The sequence below is a fragment of the Aphelocoma coerulescens genome, chromosome 4A, assembly GCF_041296385.1.
Source record: "Aphelocoma coerulescens isolate FSJ_1873_10779 chromosome 4A, UR_Acoe_1.0, whole genome shotgun sequence".
NCBI lineage: Eukaryota > Metazoa > Chordata > Aves > Passeriformes > Corvidae > Aphelocoma > Aphelocoma coerulescens.
The window spans coordinates 5,472,186-5,499,868 of NC_091018.1; the positions used below are offsets into that span (position 1 = coordinate 5,472,186).

At 50.3% G+C, this 27,683-nt stretch overlaps 2 protein-coding genes across 3 annotated transcripts; both read right to left on the minus strand.

Annotated features, from left to right (window-relative positions):
- Positions 1-2,269: 2,269 nt before the first annotated feature.
- Positions 2,270-7,818, minus strand: LOC138110188 (putative P2Y purinoceptor 10). Its single transcript, XM_069014898.1, has 2 exons — positions 7,670-7,818; positions 2,270-4,449 (listed from the first exon to the last, which is right to left on the minus strand). Exon 2 carries the CDS (start codon positions 4,397-4,399, stop codon positions 3,284-3,286), a length of 1,116 nt encoding a protein of 371 aa, XP_068870999.1. The 5' UTR covers positions 4,400-4,449; positions 7,670-7,818; the 3' UTR covers positions 2,270-3,283.
- A 3,541-nt stretch (positions 7,819-11,359) lies between these two features.
- Positions 11,360-23,512, minus strand: LOC138110339 (putative P2Y purinoceptor 10). 2 transcript variants are annotated; one of them, XM_069015085.1, is made up of 2 exons: positions 23,328-23,512; positions 11,360-14,597 (listed from the first exon to the last, which is right to left on the minus strand). In XM_069015085.1, the coding sequence occupies exons 1-2, from the start codon at positions 23,365-23,367 to the stop codon at positions 13,573-13,575; spliced, it is 1,065 nt and encodes a 354-aa protein (XP_068871186.1). In that variant the 5' UTR covers positions 23,368-23,512; the 3' UTR covers positions 11,360-13,572. The 2 variants fall into 2 exon arrangements, with proteins under 2 accessions (XP_068871186.1, XP_068871187.1); XM_069015086.1 differs by lacking the exon at positions 23,328-23,512 and adding an exon at positions 19,764-20,248.
- Between the last annotated feature and the right edge of the window lie 4,171 nt (positions 23,513-27,683).

Genomic DNA, 27,683 nt, shown 5'->3' on the forward strand with positions numbered 1-27,683 from the left:
AGGGAATTCTCCTTAAAAACCAAAAAATCCCCGCAGAAGGAGCAGGGCTGAGCGATAGCGTGGCAGCGCCTGCTGGGAAGGACGTGCTGGCTGTGCAGGGATGAGGCTTTGGCTGCTCCTTGGAATGCTGAGCACCCTCCCAGTGCTGAACACTGCCACGGCATCCACGCAAAATTCCCAAATCCTCTCCCCTGTGCCCTGAACAGGACCCTGGAGCATGGGAGGGGCTGATGGACACACCTGGGGCCGTCACACAGTGCTGTCCCACCACACCCCAAACTTGGGCTTTGCAGGGTGTTGCTGGCTGAGCACATGAATAAAAAATTGGATTGGGATCTGATGAAATCATGGCTGTCTGGAAAACGGCTCCTTGGCTTGGAGAACCTCTCCCTGGCTCGGCTGGGTTTGAAGCAGCAAAATTCACTTTCCGTGCGTTGGAGTTGTGCTCAGGATTGGAGCTGTTGGTGTTTGTTCCCTTGCCAGGGACAGCACTTCCCCTCTCCAGCACGAGGTGGGTGGGTGGAGGAGCTGCTCCTTGCCAGCAGTGGTGCCAAAAATCAGGAAAGGAGTCTGAAGCTCGGTGGTGAGGACTCTGCAGAGGCTGAGTGGTTTTCCAGAGGCAAAATTGGGATTTCCAGAGGCAAAAATTTGGGACTGGACTGAGAGCATGTGGTCATGGAGGGAGGATAAAGGTATTTTTAGCAAGGAGAAAAGCAGCTTCCATCCCTCCCTGTGGGGCCCTAAAATGTGCCGTGCAAGGGACAGCTTGGATACTCCCAAGTACTGCATAATTTTAGGGATATGTAAGTGTAGAGTTAGATGGGATCTTGGGAAAAAATTGTTCCCTGTGAGGGTGGGGAGGCCCTGGCACAGGGTGCCCAGAGAAGCTGTGGCTGCCCCTGGATCCGTGGAAGTGTCCAAGGCCAGGCTGGACGGGCCTTGGAGCAACCTGGGACGGTGGAAGGTGCCCCTGCCCATGGCAGGGGGTGGAATGGGATGAGCTGTGAGGTCTCTCCCAACGCAAACCATGCCATGATGACCCTGTGACTGATAAAACAGGAGGCTGGCAGGCATTGGAAGGGCAGGAAGCACCAGTTAGTACCGGAAAAGGATATTTCTTCAGGGACTGGTTTACAGAAAACCCAGCAGAATCCCTGCTATCCAGGTGTCCAACCCAGCGAGGGATTCTTCCGCTGCATTTCCCGTGCCTGGGGCAGGCACAGCCCGAGGGAGGGTTTGATGTTGAGTCTCCACGTGACAGATTAGTGAGAGTTTTGGGTTTGCTTTCTCTTTCCTGTGCTCTGTTTGGAAAGGGCAAGCTGTGTTGCAGAAATGTCAGAAAAGCAATCTGAAAACAACCTGGCAAAATCCCAGTGGGAACTGGAGCTCCTGGGAAACCTGGAGCTGGTGCTGCCAGTGAAGCTGGAGCCACAATCCAGGATTTGCTGTTGCTCAGGGGGGCTTATAAATGACCTGTCTCTGGTCACTGAGGGCCACCTGGATGCCCAGCCCAGCTTTTCGGGGTTGTGCCATTCCTAAAACACCCGGGAAAAGCCACACTCCTGGTGAAGATCCTGCTGCTGTGGCTTGTCCTGTCTGTGGGAGCTGCCTGGAGCCAGTCCCGGCATCGGTGAGGTTTCCTTGGGTTTCCTGTTTTGCCTCTGCCCGCTGCTGGGTTTGGGCCATCTGAAACAGCATTTTTCCAGCCCTGAAAGCTCTTTTTCCAACCCCCCCCCCCCCCCCCCCCCCCCAGCAAACAAGGAAAACATGGCCTTTTGTTATTTATATTTTTTGTGAGAGGAGGAGGAGATTTGGGACAGAATGAGCCTCAGGGCAGCGGCTTTTCTGCCTGTTCCCGGCGTTTGCTGCCTGTTGCCGGGGTTTGCTGCCTGTCTCTGGCACGCTTTAAGTACCAAAGAAAATTCCTCCAGTTTGTCTGGATCTCCCATCTGGTCTCCCCCCATCCAGCCTCAGCACTGTGAGGGCAAACCACCACCCATTCCGTGCTTCCCAGAAATGCTGCGCGGGGTGGAAATGTGCATGCAATCATGGGAAAAGCTGTTTTCTATCAATCCCTCTCTGCCTATGTTTACTTATAAAATTCCCTGAGGGTTTTTTGGGAGGAGGAGACCTCAGAACCCCTGCACAGGCCACTGTTCGAGGCCTCTCTGAGCCCCAAACTGGGGTGTCCCCCCCAAATTGTGTCCCTGCTCTAAGAGCAGATGTGGGGCAAAATATTTCTAAGCACTTAAAATAATACTCCTGAAGGTCAAATACACATTGGGATCATTTTTATTTCCTCAGGGTTTGAAGCTTTCAGGGTGTACTGGAGTCGGTTTTGTAAATTTTCTCTGTACCCAGCGAGGGTTGGGATAGTTTTTGGTGTTGAAAGCAAAACTGAAGGTTTGGATAACATCTTAATGTGCAACCACATGCGTCAGCAACATGACAAATAACACAAGACTCCCAACAACACAAGAGACACCAACGACAGGTCCCTGTTTTTGCAGCTCACACCAGAGCTCTAATGTGAGTTAATGTGCCCTGGGAGGTGTCACATCTCCCTCTTTGCTCGTGGCGTATCTAACACAATTTGTCTTCCAAATATTGATCCCCTGTAATCAGCCGAGCACCTGCAGCTCCCAGGAGCCAGGTGGATCCCTTTGCTCAGCTCTGGGTGCCTTTTCCAGCAGCATGAGCTGAGCCCAGTTTGTTTGAACTCTCCCTGTAACACTGATGTGGTATAGGTTAATACTCTCTGCTTGGTACAGTTATAGTCGTGCAGTCTGGATTAGGCTGGATCGGACCCAGGCAATGGAATTTTTGTAGTGGAAAAAGGTTCAGTTTACGAGGAGATAATGAACCATCCTGATCCAGAGCCTTGTGTGAGCGTGGTGGATGCTCCAGGTGACAGTGGCTGTAGGTACCCGGGATCAGGGCTGGAATTCCCAGAGCTGTGCCAAGGCTGAGCCACTCACTCACAGCTTGGGATTCACAAGGATTCCCAAAAATGGCAAATATGCAGAAGCACTGAAACACCTGAAATGAGGCACCTGAACCCACTGCAGTTCAGCACAGGAGGAACTTCGGCATCAACAACAGCTTTTGAGGGGATAGAAGGCAACAGTCCCCAGCAGCAACAACACAACCATCAAACCTTTTGGCATCACAACGTCCTTATGGATCGGGTCCTGGCACCTGCGGCACACGAGGACAAGTGGAGAGTGCCCCAGTCCTCACTGCAGCTCTGGGAAGCCCCCGCACGGACAGGGCTGGCTGATGCTCACGAGATGGACTCCAGCAGCAGCTCGTCGGGCGGCACGGGGGGGATGTCCATGCTGTTTATTTGGCCAAAGAACTTGGGAAGAGACCAGAAGTTGAGGCGAGGGAGATTCCTCTTCCTGACGCGGATGTCGTGGGCAGTGTCGGTGCCTGAGGCGCTGCTCCGGCGGGGCGGGAGCCGGGCTCGCAGGGCCACGCAGCCGTGGCGCAGCAGCTGCGCCTGGAACTCGGAGGTCATGAAGTAGTAGAGGACAGGGTCCAGGCAGCAGTTGAGGCTGGCCAGGCACAGGGAGATGGGGTGGAAGCGCAGCGCGCTCCGGTGCACGGCGCAGTCCCGGATGATGTTCTCGATCACCATCATGAAGAAGGGGAAGTTGATGTGGTAGGGGGTGAAGCAGATGAAGAAGACAGCGGCGCACATGAGGACCATCCTCAGGGCCTTCCGCTTCTCGCCGGCGTCCTGCAGCGCCGTGGGGCCGTCCCGCAGGGAATGCCACATCCTCCACGTGCACCAGGCGATGGTGCCGAAGGGGATGACGAAGCCGAACAGCTCTGCCACCGTCACCAGCGCGATGGCGGCCCCTGGGCTGAGCTGCTTCACGCCAAGGTCCGAGAAGCAGCTGTTGATGGAGTTGGACAGGGCTGGGCTCCTGACGATGATGAGGGGCAGGCAGGCGGCCCCCACCAGGAGCCACACCAGGGCGCTGATGGCCACGTCGTAGCGGCGCTTCCAGCCCTTGGCTCGGAAGGGGTGCAGCAGGAACAGGTACCGCTGGATGCTGATGCAGGTGAGGAAGCAGATGCTGGCGTACATGTTGAGGTACTTCAGGTAGAAGCACACCTGGCACAGGAAGCTCCCGAAGGGCCAGGTGTGGTTGATGTAGTAGTAGGTCCGCAGGGGCAGTGAGAGGACGTGGGCCAGGTCGGCCACGGCCAGGTTGATCATGAAGATGACGGCTTTGCTCTTCCGGCTGATGAAGCGGCACAGGACCCACAGGGCAGCGCTGTTGGCCAGCAGCCCTGGGATGAAGATGAGGGTGTAGGTGGTGGCGTAGAGGGTGGACTGGAAGGACATCTGGGGGTCAGAACAGTTCCCGGAGGACACGTTGCTCTCCATCCTGGCCGGGTCTCTTCGCTCATGGGACGGTCACGGCAGGGGGAGGCGTTCTGGAGTGGGTAAAAAAGGTGCTGTAAAGCCAAAATCTCTCCACAGAGTAAATGTGCTTTAGGACAGAAGAGTAAGATGTGTGGGGGTGTGTGTGCAAGTCAATGTGAATGTGGGGAAGAGGGACCCCCCTCCCAGGGAGGGATTCCAGGCATCCTCCACCCTCTCCTTGCAGAGGTGCTCTGTGGGATCTCGTGAGATGCCCCAATTACAGTGAACACACTGAGCTCTGTAACATCCCTCCCTTTATTGCCAGAGAGCTTCTGCAGCTCCCTGGGTTTTCCAGGACCACTTTTAATTCATCAAGTTTTCCATCACACTCTGTCAAATTGGTGCTCTACATCTATGAGCAATTTCAGCTGGACTGTAAATAAATAGGGATTTGAAATGGATTTAGGCACTGTCTTTGCAGATCCGTGCAGGGATGTGATGTGAATCGGCAGCAAAGGCAGTAATTAACATCCGCAGGCAGCTGAGGCTGGGGACAGCTGCAGACGGATCCATCAGCTCTGGCTCCAGAGTTAAGGCTGGATTTATAAGTTAATAACTGGCCAAGCACACGCCAGTTGCTCTGCTGGTCCTGCTAACTCAATTCCGGCACTCCCGGCACATTGTGCAGGCATCGCGCTGGGGCAGCAGGAATTATCCCTCAGCAGCAGGAATTATCCTTCAGCAACTGCTCAGGACATGCAGGGAGATAAATACACCTCCCTTCTAGTTAAAGTAGAAATTCTTCTCGTCCATTTACCCATCCCAGCTCACCCAGTGCTGAGGGGATTTATTAGTGGGTCACGGGGAGTTCAGGTGCTCCTGCTGCTCTCTGGAGAAGGGATGGATTTTGTCATTCATGAGCAGATCCCATGGGAAACAATCTGTTCTTTTGGGAAGAGGGGATTTGGCAGCAGCAGGATATAAACCCAGGGGATGCAGTGGGATTTTCCCCTTGGAAATGGAGCCTGTGAGGGGTGGGCAGCCTGCCCTGCCCTTCCCTGCCTGGAGCTGGGGCTGGCAGAGCCCTCAGCACCTCCTGTCACTGTCACCCAGCCCCTCAGCAGTGGTAATTAATTAAGAAGCAGCCATGGTGCTGTTTCCCAGAGCCCTGAGCCAGAGTTTGTCACACGGATGGATTTCCAGGAGCGAATCCATGCCAATGCTTCAAGGTACAGGATGCAGTCTCCTGCATCCTGCTCCTCCTCACCTGGGCAGCTCTTTGGTGGGCTTACCATGTTTTCAGGTTCAGAAAGAAATCATTATTTTAGATATTTTATATTTTTATGTGCAGATAAATATCTAAAATACAGCCCTGGCCTCTCGGCTGCCTGCCCCCCATGCTCAGCTCTGGTGTGAGGAGGGTCAGTGCTCACACCCTGCTTTCCAAACTGAGCCCTTCCCAAAGTGCCTTCTTGCTTTTCCTTGCTCTTCCAGGCTTTGGCTGCAAGCAAAGCAAGGCTGGAGTGGAGCTGGGGCTGCTGGGTGAAGGCCCCTCTCGGTTGCCAACTGTGCCAGAGGTTTGTGATTGCTCCAGGGAGTTGGGAAAGGCAGGGAAGAGGGGACATCTGTGCTGAGGGAATACTGGGAAACAGCTCCTTGGTCCCGGCAGTGTCCCTGTGCTCCTCATCTGCCTGAAAATCCATGGGGGACTTGTCTGTTTGACCCTGGGAAAGGGGTGGCAGGACTTGATCTTCACATCCCTGCAGGAAAGAGAGGGAAAACTGCCAGGGAGTGTGGGGAATGCAGATGTTCCCAGCTCTTGTCACAGCTGTCCAGTGACAGAGGTGGCACTTGGTGTGGGCTCATGGCAAGAGTCACAGAGCCCCTGGTGTCCCTGCCAAGCAACTCAGCCCAGATCCTACACCTCTTCCATGGGGAGCCTCCCTGCTGGTTTTTCCCATGTATTTCGACTTTCCCTGGGAGCACAGGAGTGCCTGTTCCTGGTGGGAGGGCCGGGTGGCACTCCTGGTACCCGACACAGCTTTGGGTGGCAGCGCTTTGGAGGGCACTGGCAGGAAAGCAGCAGAGCCCCACCCTGGGCTGGGGTCAGGCCGGGCTTGTTCACTACAACAATTCCTGGGAAGGTGGAGTTGTAAAAGTTTTATTGTTTTTCAGTTTTCCCTTTTCCCCAAGTCCCTCCAGCTTCCCCCTGCTCTGCTGGTGGTGTCAGGACAGAGACACTCCTATGGGCTCCGGCCAGAGTTTTGTCCAGCGACTTTATAAATCTTAAATTTTAAAATATTTTACAAATAAAATATTCCTGCCATTCCTTGATTATTTTCCCATTTCATCCACGCATGGATTTAAACACAGGCAGGAGCAGGGGATGGTTTTTTTTGGCAAAGCTGAGCTTTAATCAGCTGAAATTCCAGAAGGGAGCCCAGGATCAGTGCCCGAGGAGTCAGAGCACTGGCTGTGGATGCAGCCCCGCCATTCATTAAACATCAAATAACGCTGCAATTAATTAGGAGGCCAAGGCAGCTCTTGGAGCACCCGGGCTTGATTTTTGGAGTGCGTCGGAGCAGTGCCTGTTCCTGGAGGCGAATGCGGCTGTCAGTGCTGGAAACCGCCCGGCTCCTGTGAATCAGCCTGTGCCCCACCCAGCCCCACACCACAGGGCTGTTCCTGCATTTACTGCTCCCGATCCATTGGCAAACTCGCCCTCATCTTTTCCATGGGCTGCTTGGACAACGCAGGCTAAAGAGGCTAAAGCTGAACTCCAGGCACGGCTGGGGAGAGCCCTCCAAGCTGGGGGATGCGGGCAGAGCTGCCTTCCTGCAGTGCTGGGATGCTGGTGGGAAAAGCAGGCTTGGGAAAATATTAAAAAAAAAAAAATCATCCACTTATGGCTTGAAATAGGGTCTTGGTTTAAGTCATGGAGTTCTCTGGCACTGGAGTTGTAAGGAATGATTTTGTTTGTTTAATCTAGGCACTAATAGGAAATGCGTAAATAGAGCTGGTCGCTTGCGGCAGCCTCTGTCAGGACAAAATTGAGGGGTTTTGGCTAAAACAGCCTCTCCCCACGTCCTCCCCCACACCACAGCCTGCCCTAGGCACCGACTCCCCTCACCCACCCTCGGAGACAAATTTGTGGGCACAGCAGTAGCGGCTGAGGATGTTGCACCAGCTCCTGCCCGATACCATCTCTTGGAGAACTACAAAGAAGTGATAAAGTTGCTAAAACTGCGCCGGTTTCAGTCCCCTGAAGAAAAGAGCAGAAATGCCACTCACCTTCCTGTGCTTCCCATGCTCCGGGGGGGTCATAGCCGTGCTAGGGAGCAGGAGCAGCCAGCGTCCTGCTTTTATTTCCCACTGATTTTCTCAGCAGTCCCAGCGCCTCCTCGCTTAACTTCCACATGTTTTCGGAGCGCTGGAATCCTGCCGGCATCTGCAGCCCGGTCCAGTGGCTGCAGAACAGGAAATCCTGTATTTTGTTTCTCTTCTCCACACCAAACGTGTGCAGTTAATGACGTTAAAGCCGCTGGGAAGGCGATGACGTCGTTTGGTGCCAGTGCCCAGGGATGGAGACCATGGATTTCTGTCGCCTCTGGGCACAGGGGCTGTGGGAGGGGATGGTGCCCTTCCCTCCGGCTGCTCCCGCTGCTCTCCACGGTCACTGTGCCTGGGAAGAGCTGTAAAATACAGAAGTAACCTCCCAATAAGCGCTCGCTGAAGGAAAACCGAGCACTCTGCCAGTGTAAGTTACTGGAAGGGAGTAATTTTCCCTCATTTTCTTGGAAGCTTGGTTAGCCTCAGACTATCAAGGCTGCAGGCTAAAGCTGGAGGGTTTGGACTTTATTCCTGAAATAATGAGATGGTTTAAGGTGGAGATTTTCCCAAAATACTGTTGTTTAAAGAAACCATGATGTGCATCATTCCCGATCTTTTTCTTTTTGTCCCCTTTAATTCCCGTCCTGTATCTATGCACATATATAGGGTTTTTAGCTGTTTTTCTGCCTGCTGAGCGTGACCTCCTTCCTGTGTGGCTGAACAAGTGGTGTTACTTCATGGTGTGACTTCTTCTGAGCTGCCTCTTTTCCAGCTGAGCAGTTTTACCTGATCTGCAGGGTCGCAGCTCATGGCCCAGGGCTTGGACAGATAATTTGGCTGCTGGCAACTTTCCCTTCCTGGAGGTGATATAAAAATAGAAATATTCTTACTCCATTTTTTGTAAATGGCTCTGTGACCTCACAAAATTAACAGGAACAGAATGGTGGAAGAGAAACAAAGGGAGGAAGCTTTTAAAACCTTTAGTTACCAGGGGTAACTCAGGGGCTGGGATCAGAGCTCTGCCACCCACTCAGCTGCCAGGTCTCCTTGTGCCAAGAAATCATGGAATCTGAGAGTCACTTGGATTGGGGACCTTAAAGACTCTCTGATTCCAGCGTCCCTGCCATGGGCATGGACACCTCCTGCTATCCCAGGTTGTTCCAAGCCCTGTCCAGCCTTGGACACTTCCAGGGATGGGGCAGCCACAGCTTCTCTGGGCACCCTAAATCCCCATGGCTCTCATCTCAGAGGATTTGGGACATGTAAAAGCTGTTTATCACTCCCGGTTTTCTTCCTGTGCATCTCTTCCAGCAGCTGGTGCTGATCCTGGGAAGAAGGAGCGGCGCTCGTGTGTTTGTGGAGCATTCACAGAGCACAGAAGGGAGGCTGGCACTGTGCCCCATCCCTCTCCACAGGGCAGAGGTTAATCCCAGAGAGAAGGGGCTGTTTTATCAGGATATCCTGCCTGGGACATCCTATTTCTGTGTCTGCAGCAGTGTATCCAGCCATCCCTGAGCCCTATTTTTAGGTGTTTGTTTCCAGCTGTGCTGCTGGGGAAGGAGAGACCAGTGGATGTCAGACCCAAGCGAGGGGTTTGTAGCCAAGCTGAGCCCTTCCTCTGCTCCTTGGCTTTTGGACAACTTTTGCAGAAGATCACAACATTCCTGGCCATGAAAATCTGAGGGACTAACAAACCTCAAGGCTCATCCTTCAACACACAGGGGTCAACCTCTCCTTTCTTCTTTCAACCTGGGCAAGTTTTTGTTTAGCATTTCTGTTTCTCTTACTCATCCCCAACACTAACGTGCCTTTCACACTTGGCAACGTTCTGCTTTCAAAGGTAGAAGGCACAAAGGAATTTTAAATAACTTTTTTAATAACTGTGAGACTTTATCTAAGGCCTCCAGATAAAGTCTCTTCTCCTGCAGCCTGGTATCCTGTGGGCGGGAGGCCAAACGCAGATGATCAGCATCTCTCAAGTGCTCAGCATTGAGAATATCTGACAGGATGCACCTGAAGGATGTATGAAAAGCGGGGGAGGAGGAGGAGGCTTGTTCACACAAAGCGGCTTCACCCTTGTGCAGGGAGCTGAGCGGGGCCGGGTGAGCCCCCAGCTCATTGTCCTCTCGCTGTCACACAGAGCTCTCTGCAGGGACAGCATTTTGGGAAGCTCCAATTTATTTTACAGCAAGCAATTGTCAATCCCTCCCTTAGTTTTTTGGGCTAAGCCTTTGTCTAATCCACAACCCCAGCATTTTCGGTTAAAATGCACCAGTCATCCCCAAAATCTTTTAAGAGTGATGAAGTGGTTTCACGGTTTTGAAGTGGCTGTGGAGTCGTTATCCTGCTTTTCCAGCATATTTTGGTTTTCCTCCGGGCAGAGAGCTGGTACTTTCATTTAAGGAAAGCAAGAGGTACTGCAAGATCCTGCAGCTCACAACCAGAAGCTGCAAAAAGGCTTTAAATCCCTCGGGAGTTCCTTCCAAATATGTTTGTTGTCATGCACGGGAGGGCCCTTTCAAGCAGGAGAGGAGATACCAGACCTCTGCTCCTGGTTAGGATGGGGTGGCACTGCAGAGAAACACATTTGCTTCTGTTAAAAGCTGAATGGCTCATGCTCTAGAGGAAAAGAAATGTGTTTGCCCAGGGCTGTGCCTTGGGGACAGGCACTGTGCCGGTGCAGGTGGCTTGGAGACCTCACCACATCTCCATCCTGAGCAGTTCCCTTCAGGGTGAGATGCTCCAGCCCCAGGAGCCCTTCAGATCCATCTTCACACACCTGTGGAGCTGTACCCAACCTCTTGATTTGGTTGGACTCTGCCTTTCTGTGGCATCCCTGTTAAAACAGCTTTTTTTGTCTGCCCAAGAAGGAGGAAAAGTTTTTTCCTACTGGTGAGTCTGAGCAGCGGGACCAGCATGAGAGATAATCCAGGAGCAACATCATGAAATTATATTTCCTCTTGTCAAAATAATAAACATGTTTTTTGGTCACAGGAAATGGGGTGAATTACAGGAACTTGAGCCAGGCTTGTTGTGCCTCTGACTGTGTGAGGCAAAGCAGCCCCTGCAGCCCAGGGCCTGGGTCAGATCCAGCACCAGCCAGCTGGGAAGGCAGCTGGAATACTCTCCTCCTCACTGCAATGCCTGTTCTTCTCTTGACATGCACGCTGAGGTTTTGGAAGACCTGAACTAAAGACCCTGGGGTTTGTGGAGGCCAAATGGATCATCTTGAACTTTTGGAAAAGTGCAGGTTTTCCCTGATCTCTCTTTGCTCTGAGCTGTTGCTCTCTAGGCTGGCCCAGCCTGACTGACTTTCTCTGGTGGTTTAATCCCATCTGGCAGCTGAACCCCACAGAGGTGGTTTAGCTCTGCCCCAACCAAAACCAGGGCACTTTCCCCCACACCAGAAGAGAGCTTTAGTCGCAGTTGTGTGGTCCCTGAACACCATAGGACTGAAAGTGTTGAGTGTGTGACCTTTCTTCACAGGCTGGGGCTGCAGTATGGAAAAGGAGCATTTTGGGGAGCCTAAGGGAGTTCAGAGGGTGAGTGAGGCAGGAAAATGGGGGCAGCTGAGGTGCTTGGGGATGCCATCCTGGAGATGGAGAATGTTATCCCTGATGGAAACACCAAATCCATGCTAAGATTATGGGCACGAGAGCCACTGTTGCTCCTGGACACTCAGCAGCTGGAGCAGGTATTCCCACGCCATGTCCATCTTCCACTATCCAGGACACCTTCCCATCCTCAAAGTACTCCTAAATCTAATACAAGTGTGGCAGGTTTAAAAATGAAATAAATAACCACTATTCAGAGTAAAAACAAGCAACAAATCTGTTAAAGAATAATAAAAGTTGCTCTCCATTGCTTGAACCCTGATCCCAGGAGGAGCTGATCCCAAACAGTTTTCCAGGTACCAGTGATGACTACAAAACTCAGCTGATGTTTGCAAAACAGCCTTTATTTTTTTGAGCATCAGTTCTTGGGAAGTAAAACCCACAGAATGAGCTACAGAGTTCCCGTAAGTGCCCTCAGCTTGTTTTCACCTGATCAAGGGAGAAGGGTTCGAAAGTGAAGGGACAGGAAACAGCTCCCAGGCACGTGGTGGCTGAGCAAGGTCTATAAAAATCCTCAAAACAAGCACTGAAACTGAAGTGTCATGCCCTGACAACTTTATACAGAGTGTAGCTTATGAGAGACTGCTGAACTGACAACAGTTGAACTGTGTGAGGTTAACTCTGTCCGTGAGCATCCACCCCTTTGGAAGGGGGCTCCTTGCAGAGCATAAACGTTTATTGTGCCAGTGACATCAGAGAGAACATTTCCATCGACTCCAGTGTGTCCTACTCAGCCCAAAATCTTCTTCTCACACCTGGGAGGAGAACTATGAGAGCTTATTGTGTGTAATAGGTGTTGTTGCCTTTTAGAGAAACTCCAGGGAAATGGTTGTTTAAACCTTAATTCTTGGCTTTTCCCCATTTTTTTGTAAAACAGAGAAGTGGGAAAACACAACATACAGGAAATATTTGGCTGAGCTAAGATGTAACTCAGTGGAATTGAGTGGCTGGAGTTAAAATACACATAGCAAGTGTTTCTGGTATTTCTTCTGGTTTTGTTGCAAGGCTGTACAAACTGTCCACATTCTTTTGAAAATAGATTTCCAAAGGCAATAAATTGGTGACTGTTCAGCCAAATCCATCCCCAGGTATCATGAGATACGCTTGAAGTTACAGAGTGGGTGGACTCAGCTGAAGAGCTGTAACTAATTAAAAATAAGGGGTAAATTAATCCTTCCTTGTCGCTGCTTTGCATAGCTACCTAAAAATGTAAACATTAAGATCACTACAGGACCTGGTGGAAAAAAAAATCACAATAATTTATGAATGTAACTTCTGCTCTATCAGTGAAATCACCTTGGCCAAGGACTCCTCTCTTTTTTAAAAGTTGTATCAACTGAATGGGTTGAGCTGAGCTTTTTTGGGGCAGATTCATCTCAGGTACCTCTGGACCACACACAGAGGAGAGTGAGGTACCACTAGCACCATCAAACCCACCTGCACTGACCCCAGGACCACCACAGTCCTGCCCCAAGGGGTCCAAAGGCAAAAGCCACCTACTCATGTCCCCCTTGCCAGCTTGGAGGGGAAGAAAGTCACCTGGAGCAAGGGAAGGTGCCACTCTCTGGATGTTTGAGGAGAATTTGTCTTGCAGAGGGTCTTGCACCAGCTGCAGGTGCAAATTCTGGGATGTGTCAGCAATTAGGGAGCAAACAGAGCTGGGTGAGGAGGGAAAGGAGGAGCAGAGCGGGAGGGGGAGCAGAGGGAAAGGGAGAACAGAGGTCACTGGTGACCAGTGGGATGCACTAAACCCAGGAGCTCATGGAACCCAGCTGCACACCTTCACCTGTCCACAGCCCCCAATGTCCTTTGGTTGCCACTGGCCAGTTTCAGGTTCTTGTGTGGTTTTCCCAGAGAAGATCCTTCAGCAGACGTCAGTGTATGGATGTGGGATTGTCTCTGGCTTGAGCATAGAGCCTGGAACTGGGAAAATAGAAGAAAAGTCTGGGACATTTCCACCATTTCCCAGTAAAAGTTTTGTCACTCCCTCCTGTGTGTTTTCTAGTCCAGCGAGGTCAGGTGTGGGTGGCACAGTGGGGGTACGGTCACACCAGCTGGGTGACTCACCAGATTCCAACATACCAGTCTTAGATGGAGTTTTATCTTCTGTACACTGAAAAAATTCCACTGCCACAAAATCCCCCTGGATAAACCTGCAGGATCTTCCACAACAGAGTTGGTAATGGAGTATCCCAGACCAGTCTCAGATTTCATATCAAATACCTTCATTTTTTCCAGGTGGCTTTCTTGTCATTCCTTCATTGACGAGGCGCTCTCTTTGCTCATGAGCCGGCTCCGGATGGCCATGCTGCTGTGCCTGGAAATCTGTTCCTGGAACTCAGAAGTCATGAAGAAGTAGATGATGGGATCCAAGCAGCAGTCAAAGCTGGCGAGGCTCAGGCAGAAGGGCTGGGTGTAGAGCGTGATGGTGCTCAGGAAGCAGTCGGTGATGACTTTCTCCTTCACCAACATGTAGAAGAAGAAGTTGATGTGGTAGGGAGCAAAACACACACAGAACACAATGGCACACATGGAAACCATCCTGAGGGCCTTCCTCCTCTCCCCGCTGTTTTCCTGCGGGATGTGGAAGCCCAGGATGGAGTCTCTGGTTTTCCAAGTGCAGTATAAGATGATGACGAGCGGGCCCACGAAGCCCAGGAGCTCGGCGGTGCCGGTCATCAGCACCGTGCCCACCTTGCTGTCGATCGGCTTCACCTGCAGGTCGGCAAAGCAGGAGTTGGTGTTTTTTTCCAGCCCGTGGCTCCTCATGATGGGGAAGGGCACGCAGGCTACCCCCACCAGGAGCCACACCAGGGCGCTGATGGCCACGTCGTAGCGGCGCTTCCAGCCCTTGGCTCGGAAGGGGTGGTACAGGAAGACGTAGCGCTGGATGCTGATGCAGGTGAGGAAGCAGATGCTGGCGTACATGTTGAGGTACTTCAGGTAGAAGCACAGCAAGCACAGGACATCCCCGAAGGGCCAGGTGTGGTTGATGTAGTAGTAGATGCGCAGGGGCAGTGAGAGGACGTGGGCCAGGTCGGCCACGGCCAGGTTGATCATGAAGATGACGGCTTTGCTCTTCCGGCTGATGAAGCGGCACAGGACCCACAGGGCAGCGCTGTTGGCCAGCAGCCCCGGGATGAAGATGAGGGTGTAGGTGGTGGCGTAGAGGGTGGACTTGAAGGAGTTGTCGGGAGAGGAGCAGCTCTGGTTGCTCTGGGTCATGACTGGGTTGCTGGAAGAGGCTGTGGTGGTGTAGGGCAGGTGGGTCATTCCTGTGGAGAGGAAAATGGGCTGTGAAGGCAAAGGCACTGCAAGAGTTGTCAATACTCCCGTCTGCATTTCCCATTTGGCTGTCTGGCACAAAGCAGAGGTTTGGGAATGGTGTCTGCATGAAACATCCTGGTATCGTGTTCAGAGCCACCCTGTCAGGAATCCTACTGTTCCCACAGATGTGGGAGACCATTCCTGGTGTGTCAGTCCCAGGAGCAGCAGTGAAGCTGTGCCACACTGATCACGGGGCAGCAGGACAAGCTGCCTGTCCTTTGGCCATCTCCTCTAGGTCTCCTGTGGTTTGGTCTCTGGGAGCTGGAATACATGGATGAAAGCTGGGCCATATCCCAGCCTCCATCATGGTCATGGCCCAACGACCAGAGTGTGGGTGCCAAGCACTGAATCATGGAATGATTTGGGTTGGAGGGAACCTTAAAGCCCATCCAGTCCCACCCCCTGCCACGGGCAGGGACACCTTCCACTGTCCCAGGCTGCTCCAAGCCCCATCCAACCTGGGCTTGAGCACTTCCAGGGATACGTTGGGCTGTGTTGGGCATTATGTGGGGAACAGGTCTCCTGAGCCCCTCTGAGGACCTAATGGACCCACTTTCTCTGGCATTATGGGCACAAACCACATGGAAAAGAGTAGCAGGGAGTGGGTTTGGAAAATGTGACTGTTACAAACACAACCAGTGCTCCTGAAGTGTTCTGTTAATGTATTTAGGCTGATGGAACACACAGAGACCTGCTCACGCCACCAACTTCTATTTCTCATCACCATGGCAGCCTCAGTCTGACTCTTTTTTCCGTCAGATAATTTTATTTTTTAGGCACTGCCAATTTCTGCCTCTCAGCCATCAGCAAAATGCCACGTGTTGAACTGTTGGGCCACCTTTCTTTTGCCAGCTTTTGTAACTGGGACCAGTAAGCTTGGCAACTTGTCCTCAGTAAGGCGACACAGGCAGGAGGAGTTGGGGTTTATCGGGGGTTTCCTCCTAGGGTTATAATTCTCATTACGCTGATTCCCTCCCGTGTTGAATATAACAGTTAAAACTGAAAATCAGCTTCATGTGGCACTGCAGACACTGATTCACTCCTCTGACTCATTTCCTGCAAGGGGCATTTGCCAGAAGAACTGTCTCTGTAGGTAGAAATTAGTAACTCCTACCCTGTCACTAAAGCTTTTTCCTTCGTGTTACCAAAAGCGTTGAGTTTAGAGCTCTCAGTGGCACAGAGCACAAATAGCTGGGTTTTCAGCCTCTTAATCGTTGTGGTGCTTGCATTTGGCAGCTCATCCAGACACTGCTCCAGGCTGCCATGGAAGGGTTGGGATTCGGCCCCCAAAACGCCCAGACACGGCAAGGTCTCACATGGGACATGGGCAGTGAGCAGGGCCTGGTGGCTGCTCCTGCAAGCTCCCCAAACAGATTCTTGCTTTTCTTTCTCAGCTTCTCTTTCATGTTCCCACAGCCTTCAAAAATCCAGGTCTGTGTGTTTATCTCCTGCAGCAGCCCCAGCTTTAGCAGCTCCAGCTGCTCCGAGCATCGGGGAAGTGTCGCCCTCAGGAAACTCTCTGGCTCATCCCCTTCCCTCACCAAAATGCTGGATCCCAGGCCCTCAGAGCTGGTTTTGTCCCTCCAGCTCCCTCCCAGTCCCCCTCCCCACACAGAGCTCTGGGACAAGATGCTCTGCTCCGTGTTCCCCAGCAGCCCCATCCCAGGACACCACAGCCTTGCTCCTGCCATGAGGCCAAAACAGGCCCATGAGGAGAGAAGAGGCATGAACTGTGCTGGAAACACAGGAGAAAGATTCATCTGGCTCATGGATTTATCTCCCCTGAGAAGCAGCACTGGAGGCCTCCTGCTCTCCATCCTGGAGTTGTCGGGACAGGGAGTGAAGAGGGAATGGAGCTGAGCACTGGGGTGTTCCTCCCCCCAGAGTGGTGGGTGTGGGTTGCACCCCATTTCCTGGGAGAGCTGTGAATTTCTGCTGCTCGGGAGGTTTCATCCCTTTCCAGCTGTTGTCCAGCTGGCCATGGCCACCTGCTGCCATTGTCTCTGGTAAGAGCACTGCCCACTGCACCTTCTGTCCCTTCGGGTCACCTCCCCATTTGCCAAGAAAGCATTTTCCAAGTCCCCGTGTGCCTGGATTTCCTTGGATATCAAAGCTGGATGGCCTGCCTGCTGCCCCTCCAGACACAGCTGGTAGATGGCCATTACAACCACGCAGGATTAGGTACATCTGCAAAATGTTATATTTTAAAGACACTTTTATAATTAATTATCTAATTAAATGCTGCCCGGTGTGTGCTTGTTCTTCAGTCCAATGAGTGACAGAAACCAATGTGCTTAGCAAGGTCCTTAAATACAGTTAGGCCTTACTTAGTCCCTTCCCACCCAGAATATTCTGTGCTTCTGTGACTTAGGTCTCATGTGACACTAAGGACAATTGAGATAATGGGGTGAAGGGCTGCTGACTCAAACTGGGCTCTGAACAGAGGTTTTTGGGCAAACTGCCGTGTCCGGGATGTGTCCCTGGAACTCGGGGGTGATGCTGAGGGCACACACTCCATCCTAGAGCTCAGTCTTGGCTCTCTGGTGGGACAAACCCTGCCCAGGCAGGAGCCTGAGGCCCTGGGGGAGCCCAGAGCATGGAGAACTTCCCCCTTGTCTATCACCTTCGTCTGCTAATTGTCCACAAGGTGTCAGAGTTCATCCAAATTTCATTTCTTTGCCCTCTAAGCTATTTTTCTCACCCCAAGTGTTGTCTGAGTGGCAGCAGTAGGAGCTCTGATGAGTCCATGTTGCCATCATTTAGGAAGATCCCAAACGGAAAACATCCAGCATTGCTGAATAACTGATGTTAGGGAAGAAACTGCTCCCAGGAGTGGGCCTGGTTGCTGGTATCTTTGCTGATGATCTTTAAAGGTCTTTTCCAACCTAAATGATTCTATGATTCAATTTGCAGGTAGAAGAGTCCTGAAAAGCTGCACTTTGATGGAGATCATGGAGCTGTGGCGAACCTTGGAGCCAAGAGGTTACAAAACCCACCCTGCAGGTGATGTCCCAGCCCCACCAACCCAGCAGATCTAACTCAGGGAACAGGAGGTGGATGCCCTGGAGTCAGAAAATCCCTCTCTGCATTCAGGGAACTCAGGGTCTGAGCAGGGTGACCTGGCTGGCAGCGCACACAATTAATACAGTAACACAATTAATATGCACAGGGGTGGTGTCTGCTGGCTCATCAGCAGGGCGCTTTCTGAGGATGAATGATTTCATTACAAAGCCATAAAAGCATAACGAGATTAAACCATCTCTTTAAACAAAATGCACCCAGACACACACAGGACACCACAAAACTACTGCATTTCTGCCTTTCCTCTCACTTTGGCTCAGGCTGAGGCTTAATCCCACAGCAACCCCTTCTCTTCCCACCTGTGCACAAAAGCAAACACTCGAGATGCTGCTGAGGGTCCTAAAATTACATCTCCAATGTCCTTTACTTCGTGGTGGGTATGAAAAGCTCCAGTAGATTTCATCAGTGCTCATTTACATCTTGCAGACAGGCAGCTCCCACTGCAACATTGCTTTCAGAATGGGATTTTTTTTACAATTGGTAGCAAATAAACACGCTGAGATCCAACCACTATTTTTTATATTTTTGTGAGATTCTAGATCTCTGATACTGTTGCAGTAAGGATATAAGAAGTGAGTGTGTAATTACTGGAGCTTTGGAAGCTAAGCATGGCATTTCTAGGAAAAAGATGTTCATCTGGATAGGCTGAGAATCACAGGGATGTCATTCCACAGTCCTGGACCTGTCTGAGGTGCCCATCAGAGCCAGGTTAATTGATTTGATTGGAGCACAAACATCTCCATGCTCTGTCCTCAGTGCATGGCCATGACACCAGGGTGGCACCTCTGCACTCAGTGGAACTTTCTACGGCTAAATGTGCTTTTTTTGGTTTTCTTTCAGAGAAAAAGAGCGGGTCTGGGTTGTCTGCGGTATTTTTTTCTGCAGCACTGCTGGAGCTCCTCCCTGCAGCTCCAGCAGAGACACCAACAGCCCCCTCAGAGCACTGCCTCCAGGCTGGGCAAGGGCTGTCCCACAGATGCACTTCCATCATGGGATGTAGTTGCCATGGCTGATGATGCTGGCACCGGGGCCAAAATCCCAGCACTTTTACTTGACCCCAAAAACACGCCCTTGAAAAGAACCCACTGTCCCCGCACAGCTCCTGCTCCAGCCTGCTGAGGAATCCCCTCCTGCAGATCCTGACACCCTGACGCACCTTCTGAGAGATTCCCTCTTGATCCACTTGCAGAAATCTCGGTTTCAAGGGCCACCCACTCTAAATCCTGTCTGTGACCACCCCCACGGGCTGTTTGCTGGGCTCCCAGCAGAGCTGAGCTGCTGGTGCAGATGAAAGCAAAGCCAGCAGAAAAGCACCTTTTACAAAGTACAGCTGCAAACCTGCAGCCCGTGAAGTCAAGCTCAAAACCTTCAGCCCATGAAGTTTAAAACCTTCAGCCCATGAAGTCAAGTTTAAAACCTTCAGCCCACGAAGTTAAGTTTTAACCCAGAGCAGTGACTGCAGTCTGAATTAGGAATTAAAACCACTTCAGGATTCTCATTAGCAAAAACAAGTCCAAGCAATCCTGCTCTTTTTGTCATCTTGTGTCCCCTCACTAGTATTAATTTCCTCCTGTCGCTGCTCACTCACAGAGCTCTGGATGGCACAAAGATGGGCAGCACATGGATTTTATTTTATGGCAACATAAATCACCGTTGGAAAAAACAGATTTGCACATTACCCTTACTGTCAAGTACGACTTTAAAATAAAATATATTCCCGGAGGAATCCGGCGAAAGAAGGAAATTATCGCTATTAATGACACCGGGGAACAGTTGGAGCGCCGCTAATTGCCCACGCCTGACATTTGTGTTTTTGCAGGCGCAGCAGCCGCTGTTTGAACTCCTCCATGTGTTCACCCAGAGCGCTGGCACACGAGGAGAGCAGCGGCTGCCGCTGCTGCAGGGCTCCAAGTGCCACAAATCTCCTGGCAAGAGCCACCCCCTAAGGAAAAGCCCGGGGAGAGGGAGGCTTCTGCAGGAAGCAGCACGGGCGCCGTTCTGGACCCCAAGGAGAGGGTTTGAAGCAGCCTTACCTTTGCAGGCACAGCCGTGCTCAGCGCAGCCGAGTGAGCGCTCAGGAGGAAGTGGAATGTCCCCTGCGCCGCTGTTTACACGAGCGAGGGGACCTGGGTGACATCACGAGGTGCCACAAAAGGTGCTGCTTTTGCCGGCGCTCCAGCCCTGCCCCTCTCTGCTCCCAGCCCTGCCAGCTCAGTCCTGCTCAGGTGTCCCCACAATGACCCCAAAACGGGGTTATGTGCCTTTGTCCCAGGTGTTTTCTGTCCGGTGTCTCTGCCAGGTTGGCTCGGCACCCACTGGGAAGATCCCAAGTGGAGCTGGGCGCAGGGCACCCCTTCCTCCTCTCCAGCTCTTCCTTCCCTCCAACTCTTCCTCCTCTCCAAGCACAGCTCTGAGCAGACCATGGAAACGCTCCCGAGGTTTCTGCCTGCTCCTGCCTGGCAGCTCAGCCCTGCTGTCCCCTCCTGCCCCCGGGGCTGGGGACCTGCTGGGTGCTCTGCTCCTGCTCAATCCTCCTGCGGCTGAGGCCCGACTTCCCAATAGCTTTTTTTAGCACAGTGTGAGCCTTGCCTGACATTTCTGCTGAACTAAATAAGTTTCCAGCTCAGTTTACACTCGCTGGATCTCTCTGCCAGCAATGCCCAAGGGTGGCACTTCTGACATTGCTTCAAGGAAGGGGCACAGATCCAGCCTCACCTGATCCCAGGGGATAAATACACAGCTGGGGCTACAGCTTTACCCCCTTGGAGGATCTCACTGTTTGGATTTTCAGGAAGCCACCAGGAATCTTCCCTGCTTTGCCTCTCTGGCTCTCAGCACTCAACTGTCCCTGTCCTCACCAGCTGAACTCTATGGTGGTTTGAGAGTGTGAAGTCAAACGTCATAGCAGCTCCTGCCTGATGTGGGACAATGTAAGTGTTGATGTCTGACAGCTCAGAAACCTCAGAAACAAAACTGATGGCTCTCATTCAGAAAATTCCATATGAGCACTCCCTAAAATGCAGCGCTGTGCTTTCCAGATGGTATCATTTCCATGAGTTGTCAAAGGAGGTTGGTAGAAGTTGGGAGCTTGCCAGGCATTTATTTTAGAATTATTTATATGGGCTTGTGCAAAGCAATAGTGAGGTTCTGGCTGGTGCTGCAGTGTTTATCAGCACATCCTGTTTAGCTGATTTTTTTTTTTCCTCAGCAATGGAAACATATTTGCTGGAATTTATCCAATCACAAAATTGTCTTTCACATAAAATCATAGAACTCTGCAGCCCGGCAAGCTGAGAATTTGGGAACAGCATTTCCCTGACTGACCCCACCAGCATCCGCAGAAAAACACTCAGAGAATCACAGAATCATGGCATGGTTTGGAATGCAAAGGAGTTTAAAGCTTATCTTGTTCCACCCCCTGCCATGGGCAGGGACACCTTCCACTGTCCCAGGCTGCTCCAAGCCCTGTTCCAACCTGGCCTTGGACAATTCCAGGGATCCAGGGGCAGCCACAGCTTCTCTGGGAACCTGTGCCAGGGCCTCCCCACCCTCATTTTCAGCTCTTGTGCAGATGCTCTTCTCTGCATGAACCTCCATCTAGGACAGACATGACTGATCTGAGCAAAAGCCAGAATCCTTGTAACAAATAGGAGAGGGAAAAGATGCAGCTGCCATTCCTGCCCTTCCCCATGGCCATAAATTTCTCTGGTTTGGGGCAGGTTGTTACATGAGAGTTTTAGGGCCATGCAGGAAATTTAAAAACGCAACTCATTGCACCTGCAGAATATCCTGCTGAATTCCTTCTTCCTTAAACAGGTGCAGTTGCAGAGTGGGGAGCACATTTTCCCACCTCAAGCAGAAGGACTTTTGCTGGCTGGGCTTTTGGAAGGCTCTGCTGGGAATTACAAACAGTCCCAAAGCTCTGGGTGACCTGTGCAGCACCTCAGAGCTGGAAAGGGACTGGAGCAGCCCAAGGATCGGAGCCCTGTTTGCTGGCGTGGTTTATCAGTTATCCTGCAGACAAGGGCTCAGGAAGTGGCTTTTTCTGCTGATAAACCACAACTGCTTGGAGACTTTGCAGACAGTTAGGCTGGGTATGAAGGAATTTCCCTACAGAGCTCTCTGCCCTCATTATGAGGGTAAAACTTCGATTTGTGCAGCCAACGCTCTTCCTCCTCTGGGTCATGGCTTCCCAGAAGTATTCATTACCACAATTACCTGGATTAAAGGAGAGCTTGGCTCCTGCAAGGCCACCCGGACTTCAGTGCCATCATCGTGTGACAGATGCCTGAGCAATACCATGGTTTTAACTCAAAAAAATAGCTCCACCTTTGCCTGTTTGCTGCTGAGGAGCTGGGTTTGAGGTGTGATGATCCCAAAGAGAAAGAAGTTTCCATGCCTTTTCCATGATTCTGTTTCCTTTCCAAGTTCTTTCCCCAAATCCAGAATTAAGCTGCTGCTCTGTGGCTTTTTTGTGGTAAGTCCATAGAATATTTGTAGCTGGTTTTTTAGAGGTTTTCCCCATCTACAAGGGGAGAAATCAAATAAGGACAAAAAACCCTCCTGTAAAACAAATTACAGCCCTTCAGTGGGAGCCGGAGGAAAAGCAGCTGCATTGCTAAATTATTATTGAGATAGGGATGTAATTTATGGAAATGTTTTATTTAGTATATATACAATATTAATGTAGTACATTGTATAGTATTATTGATGTATTAATATTCATAACAGTACGTAATTATTAAAATTTGTCTAAAATCACAGAATCCCAGGATATTTGGATGGGAAGTGACCCCAAAGACCATCCAGCTCCACCCCCTGCCATGGGCAGGGACACCTTCCACTATCCCAGGCTGCTCCAAGCCCTGTCCAACCTGGCCTCGAACACTTCCAAGGATGGGCCATCCAATAAATAATAATAATAATAATAATATTGGATGGAGCAGCCAATAAATAACAGAAAGATTTAGATTTAATGTCGAATTTCTTTTGCTGTCAACTCGAGCCTTTGGAGTGTGGAAAAGCAGATATTCAACAAAAGATCACACCAAGAAATTTATCTACGTTTTGTCAAAAGTTTTACTCTGACAAGGAGAAAATAAATAATTGTATCCTGGTTCTGTGATTCTTCCTATGGAGAATTTAAAGGATTATTTAAAGGCAAGTGAAATGGATGGGTGGAGGTTAAATTAAATAACGGTGTTGTTTATTCTAATAAATCAGATAACAGAAGGAGGAACAGAGAATGACAAACATTTCAAAATTCTGCACTTTTGTTTCTCTTTTTGGGTCTCAAGTTGATAATCATTTTTTCTCTTGCAACAAAAAGGAGCAGGAGGCACATGCAAAAAGTCAGAACTGTGTTCTGTGAGAAATGACTTCTAATTACCTGCATTTGCTGGCCACTGAAGTATCATTGCTCATTAGTGCCACTCTCTCTACTGTTACACAGCTACAATTGCACCACGTCGTTAACTCACGTCGTTAACGATTTCCTCTGCCCCCAGTACAGACACACACGTTCCTCCTGTCCAAAAGAGAGGCTGATTCTATTCCAAAGAAATCGATTTTTAATTCAAAACAGCAGCTTTTCCTACCAGAGCCGCCGGGTAGCTGTGTCTCAGCCCATCCCTGCATTCCCACGACAGCCGTTCCCTTCCGTGGGCTCTTGGAATTGGGGATAAGTAACGAGCTGAAAACGTTCACACCAAGGGTTCCTAAAGAAACGAAAATATTCCTCCCTGACAGCAGAAAGAGAAAGGAGATCTTGGAATGCTCTCAAGTGGGGGTGCCCAAACCCTTGGAAGCTCAGCCCGGATTTCATTGAGAGCAGCTGAGCACCTTGAGTCCCTGGAGCTGGATGAGAGTCCGAGGAGCTTTTCCAATGGCAGATCCGGGGTTTGCCAACGCCGGCCACAAGGATTTGCCTGTCGGACCCATTGCTCTTTGACAGAGTTCTTTACTTCCTAAATTCTGGTTTTTAGCAGGAACTAAAAAGGAGAAAATATATCTTCCCCTCTAGCCAAGCAGAGCCTCTGAGCAGTATTTTCCATGCAGCTGATGCTAAAAATGATCATTGGTTTTCTTTGCTGAAACTTCTCCTTCATCCCTTGCAGCTCAGAATCCCTTGACAGACAGATTCCAGCAGCCTTTCTGGAGGGGAGAAATGAAAATTTTGAGGGAGAGGGACCTGGGGAGGAAAATGAACTCTTAGTTTTGCCTGAGGTGGTTTTAATTTCTTTGCCCAGTTTAATTTCTTTGCAAAAGTTCTCTTCCCAAGGGGGTCTTTGTAGTGGTGAGTTACCCTGGAGCAGCTGCCACAGGCTGGCACATGAAATTCCTTTTCCTTACGTGCACAGGGAATTGAGTGCATTGTTTGTGTTCCTTCTGGAGCTTTATGCCAAAGGCATTGTTCCGTTTTCCGAGAGGAGAATCATCAGCACAACGTGCTCAGATCCAACTAAATGTAAAGGTTATATTTGTTAATTTAGAGCTTCCAGCAAAAGGATCTTCTGGTGCTGGAACATCAGGCTCAGGGAACCAACTCAGCCTGGAACTATCTCCTGGAATTCTGTCACCTCTCACCCACAGGTGACTCACCCCTCTGTAGTGGCAGACAAGTGTGAGATCCATGGTGTGACCTTGGACACATCCCAAACCATCCTGGGATTCCATGATCTGAAAGCCAATGTCCCAAATATCATCTGTGACACAGGTGCAGCCTTCCCATGAAGGCTACAAAGAGAAGTGTGAGAATGCTCAAGAGAACTGGAACGCAAACCCAATGAACTCCACGGGGAATTCCCAAGACCGGAAAACCCCCTCCCAACGAATATGATCAACCCCAGTCATGTTCTTCATGACATTTTCTTCATGAGGCTCTGCTTCCCCTTTCAATTCATCTGGGAACAGCAGCAAAGACTCCAGCAAAGAGAAAACTTGATTGCATTTAAAAGTTAGGAGACTTTTAGATAGGATATTGGGAGGAAATCCCTGTGAGGGTGGGGAGGCCCTGGCACAGGGTGCCCAGAGAAGCTGTGGCTGCCCCTGGATCCCTGGAACTGTCCAAGGCCAGGCCAGACCTCATTCTTGTCAGGTTTTATTCTTTGAATCACAGGACTGTTTGGGCTGGAGGGGACCTTAAATCTCATCTCCTCCAACCCCCTGTCATGGGCAGGGACACCTTCCAGGTGCCCACCTAGACATGGTTGCTCAAATTCCTGTCCAGCCCGGATTTGGAACCAGTCAGCTGCCAGAGAGGACACGTGTAGGGTGTGTTACAAACACGGACACAGGCTTAGGCCTGGGCCTAAGATGTAAATCTGCTCAGAGCAAAAATTTAATTCAATACCATCAACAGCTGACAGCAAGAGATCAACAGCAGCACTTGTGTCTCAGGTCTGCTCTGGGTGCTCCTGGCTGGAGAAGGACTCTGAGGAAAATGATTCCTGGGAGAGAACAGCCTCATGAGACATTTTATCATTTCAATAAGATCAGAAACACTGGCAGCACCGACAAATCACAACATCCACAGCCCAGATTCCACTGGCTGATTGGAATAATGAAAAGCCATGAGATGATTTTGCTCTACCCCTGCTTCCCAGGATTCTAAATGAGCAGGACAAAATCCTGGGAGCTGGTTTGGTTTCCCTGCCCAACAGCAGAGGTGCAATGATGCGTGCAGATGTTGATGGAACAGCTTGATCTCAGCTCTTCCTGAGAAACATTAGCTCAGCATCATCTGTTTGGGGGATTTTGCCTTACAAAGATCTTTTGTCAGCTCTTAGTCCTGCTCCAAGTGCCTGGATGTGCCTGGATTCTGCTGAAGCTGAACCCCACCAGTCACAAACTCCAGCTTTTTGCCCTCCAGAGGTACAGCTGAAGACCTTCAGTCCAGCAAGTTCTCAGCAACAGGCAAAGGAGAGCTGGGAAGGAGCTGTGGCATCCCACAAGGTGGATTTGTCTCCTGGAGCTGGTGGGAGGAGCAGAGCAGGAGCCAGCAGCTCCTGGAGCCTGCTTCCCATCTCGGAGAGCGCTGTCCTTCGCTCACATCCCAGCTGGAATCAACACAAGGGTGTTAAATCCAGCTAGGTGTTGGAAAGGATGAGTAAGTCTTTACTCTTAAAGAGTTCTTTTGGACAGAAGAGTCAAGATTTCCTTGGCAGCCAAGATTTGTTGGCCCTGTTGGATTTTGCTTTGTGTTCTGACGGTTTCTCCTGTAGCTCTGTGTTTAGGTTCGCCCCTTGTTTCTGTTTTCTCTTTCAGATTTGTCTTTCACTCCTCAGTTTTCTCTGACACCTGGGGAGGAAATGCAGCACGATCATATCTAAGTTATGTTTGCAGCATTCCAGTCTTGCAGACAGAATCCTTCAGATTCTGGGATTAAACAACCGTTAAGCTACACCCTGTTTCTCCAATTTTTTTTCCTTATTGTCTCACTTTTAAATTTAATTTGCTATCAATAATGTGGATTGTATCAAACTACCAATTCCTTGGATAGTGTTTCTGAACAGGGGGTATCAGTTAGTAAGCAATTTATTCTAAATGGATGTTTCCAACCATGTATTCCCAGATTCAGGAGCTGGGAGAAGGAATATTTGCTGCCTTTGAGTCAGTCTAAATTGATTTCCCCCCATATTCCAATTGTACTCGGAGAGGGAAACCACAACTTCCAGTTCCACCCCCCCTTGAACCAGTACCACAACTTCACTGGGGCTAAATCCAAACTTTAACTGGCAAAACCCCATTTTAAGGGATGTTTCCTGCAGACACATCCCACAATCAATCTGCAGTTTAGCTGAGATACCTCCTTAAGGCACCAGATCCCAGCAGTCTTTCCTCCCTGCAGAAAACAAATATCCCATCAGCTTCCAAAGAGTTTTAATTGGCTTGGAAGTCTCAAATCTTGCTGCTTTCAAATGAGAACCTTTGAGAATCCACTTGGGAGATCAAGAAGAGGCTTTTGGGATTGGGATAACTCCTCCACCTTTAAGTTCTGTGGAGAAAATGGAGCATAGGGGAGGCTCCACACATAGAACATCTCAGTGAAAAGTGAGAGAGACAAGCAGTTCAGAACTGGCTTCTTAAAGAGTCTAATTTTAGACTAAAAGCAAAGTTCCTCCTTTCCCTTCCCTCTGAAACCAGTGGAAGAATCCACAACAGTCCTATGATTCCCCCATAAATCAGGCCATAGCTAATCCCAGTTTGCACTGGGCTCTGACTGGGAAATTATAATCATCTGTGAATTAGAGCTGCAGTTCTCACTTTCTCATTTCAGGCTGAGTTATTGGGGCTTTGGGTTTTTTGTTTGGGTCTGGTTTGGTTTTTTTGCTTGCTGAGTTTACATAAAATGCTTGGGGGTTGGGTTTTTTCCTGTTGTCTCTTCATAAGCAGAACCCAGGTGTTTCCCAGATTCGTCAGCAACTCTCAGGTTCCTCTTCCACCTAGTTCAGCCCCATCTCTCCTTTTCCCAGGATGCCTCATCATTTTTGTGTCTGGATAAAAAACCTTTGTAGTCACTGCATGACCAAGCACCTTGTCTGGAAGAGCTGCAGCTCATAAATTCATGATGCAATAATTTTATTTCTGAGAATTCTTGTACAGGTGGAGGGGAAAAAAAAGGAGACTGCTGGTTTGTGGTTTAGACATCACTGAAACTGTAACAGTGTCAAGATGCAAAGATCAGCTCTGCTAATTCCTTTTTCTTCCTTTCTTTCTAGCTGGAAGGAGAACTGAAGTCTGGAAGAAGCACTGGGCAGTCGCTGGATCAGGGATTTAGAATTAGCCTCATTAACATGCATTAATTAGATTTCTGCAGAGCCAGAGCCATCAGGCTTCAGGAAAACGATATCCTGCCTTTTGTCAGCAGCCTCACAGATGCTCCGGAGGAAGGGGAGCTGTGCCTTCCCCGGGGAGAGCAGCGCCCGGGGCAGGAGGGACCTTCCAGAGCGAGC

Coding starts and splice junctions, on each gene's coding strand:
- LOC138110339 (XM_069015085.1), bottom strand. CDS start 23,367: ATGCAGGGATGGGCTGAGACACAGCTACCCGGCGGCTCTG. Junction 14,598..23,327: donor ACAGCTACCCGGCGGCTCTG/GTAGGAAAAGCT, acceptor TCCTCTCCACAG/GAATGACCCACCTGCCCTAC.
- LOC138110188 (XM_069014898.1), bottom strand. CDS start 4,399: ATGGAGAGCAACGTGTCCTCCGGGAACTGTTCTGACCCCCAGATGTCC.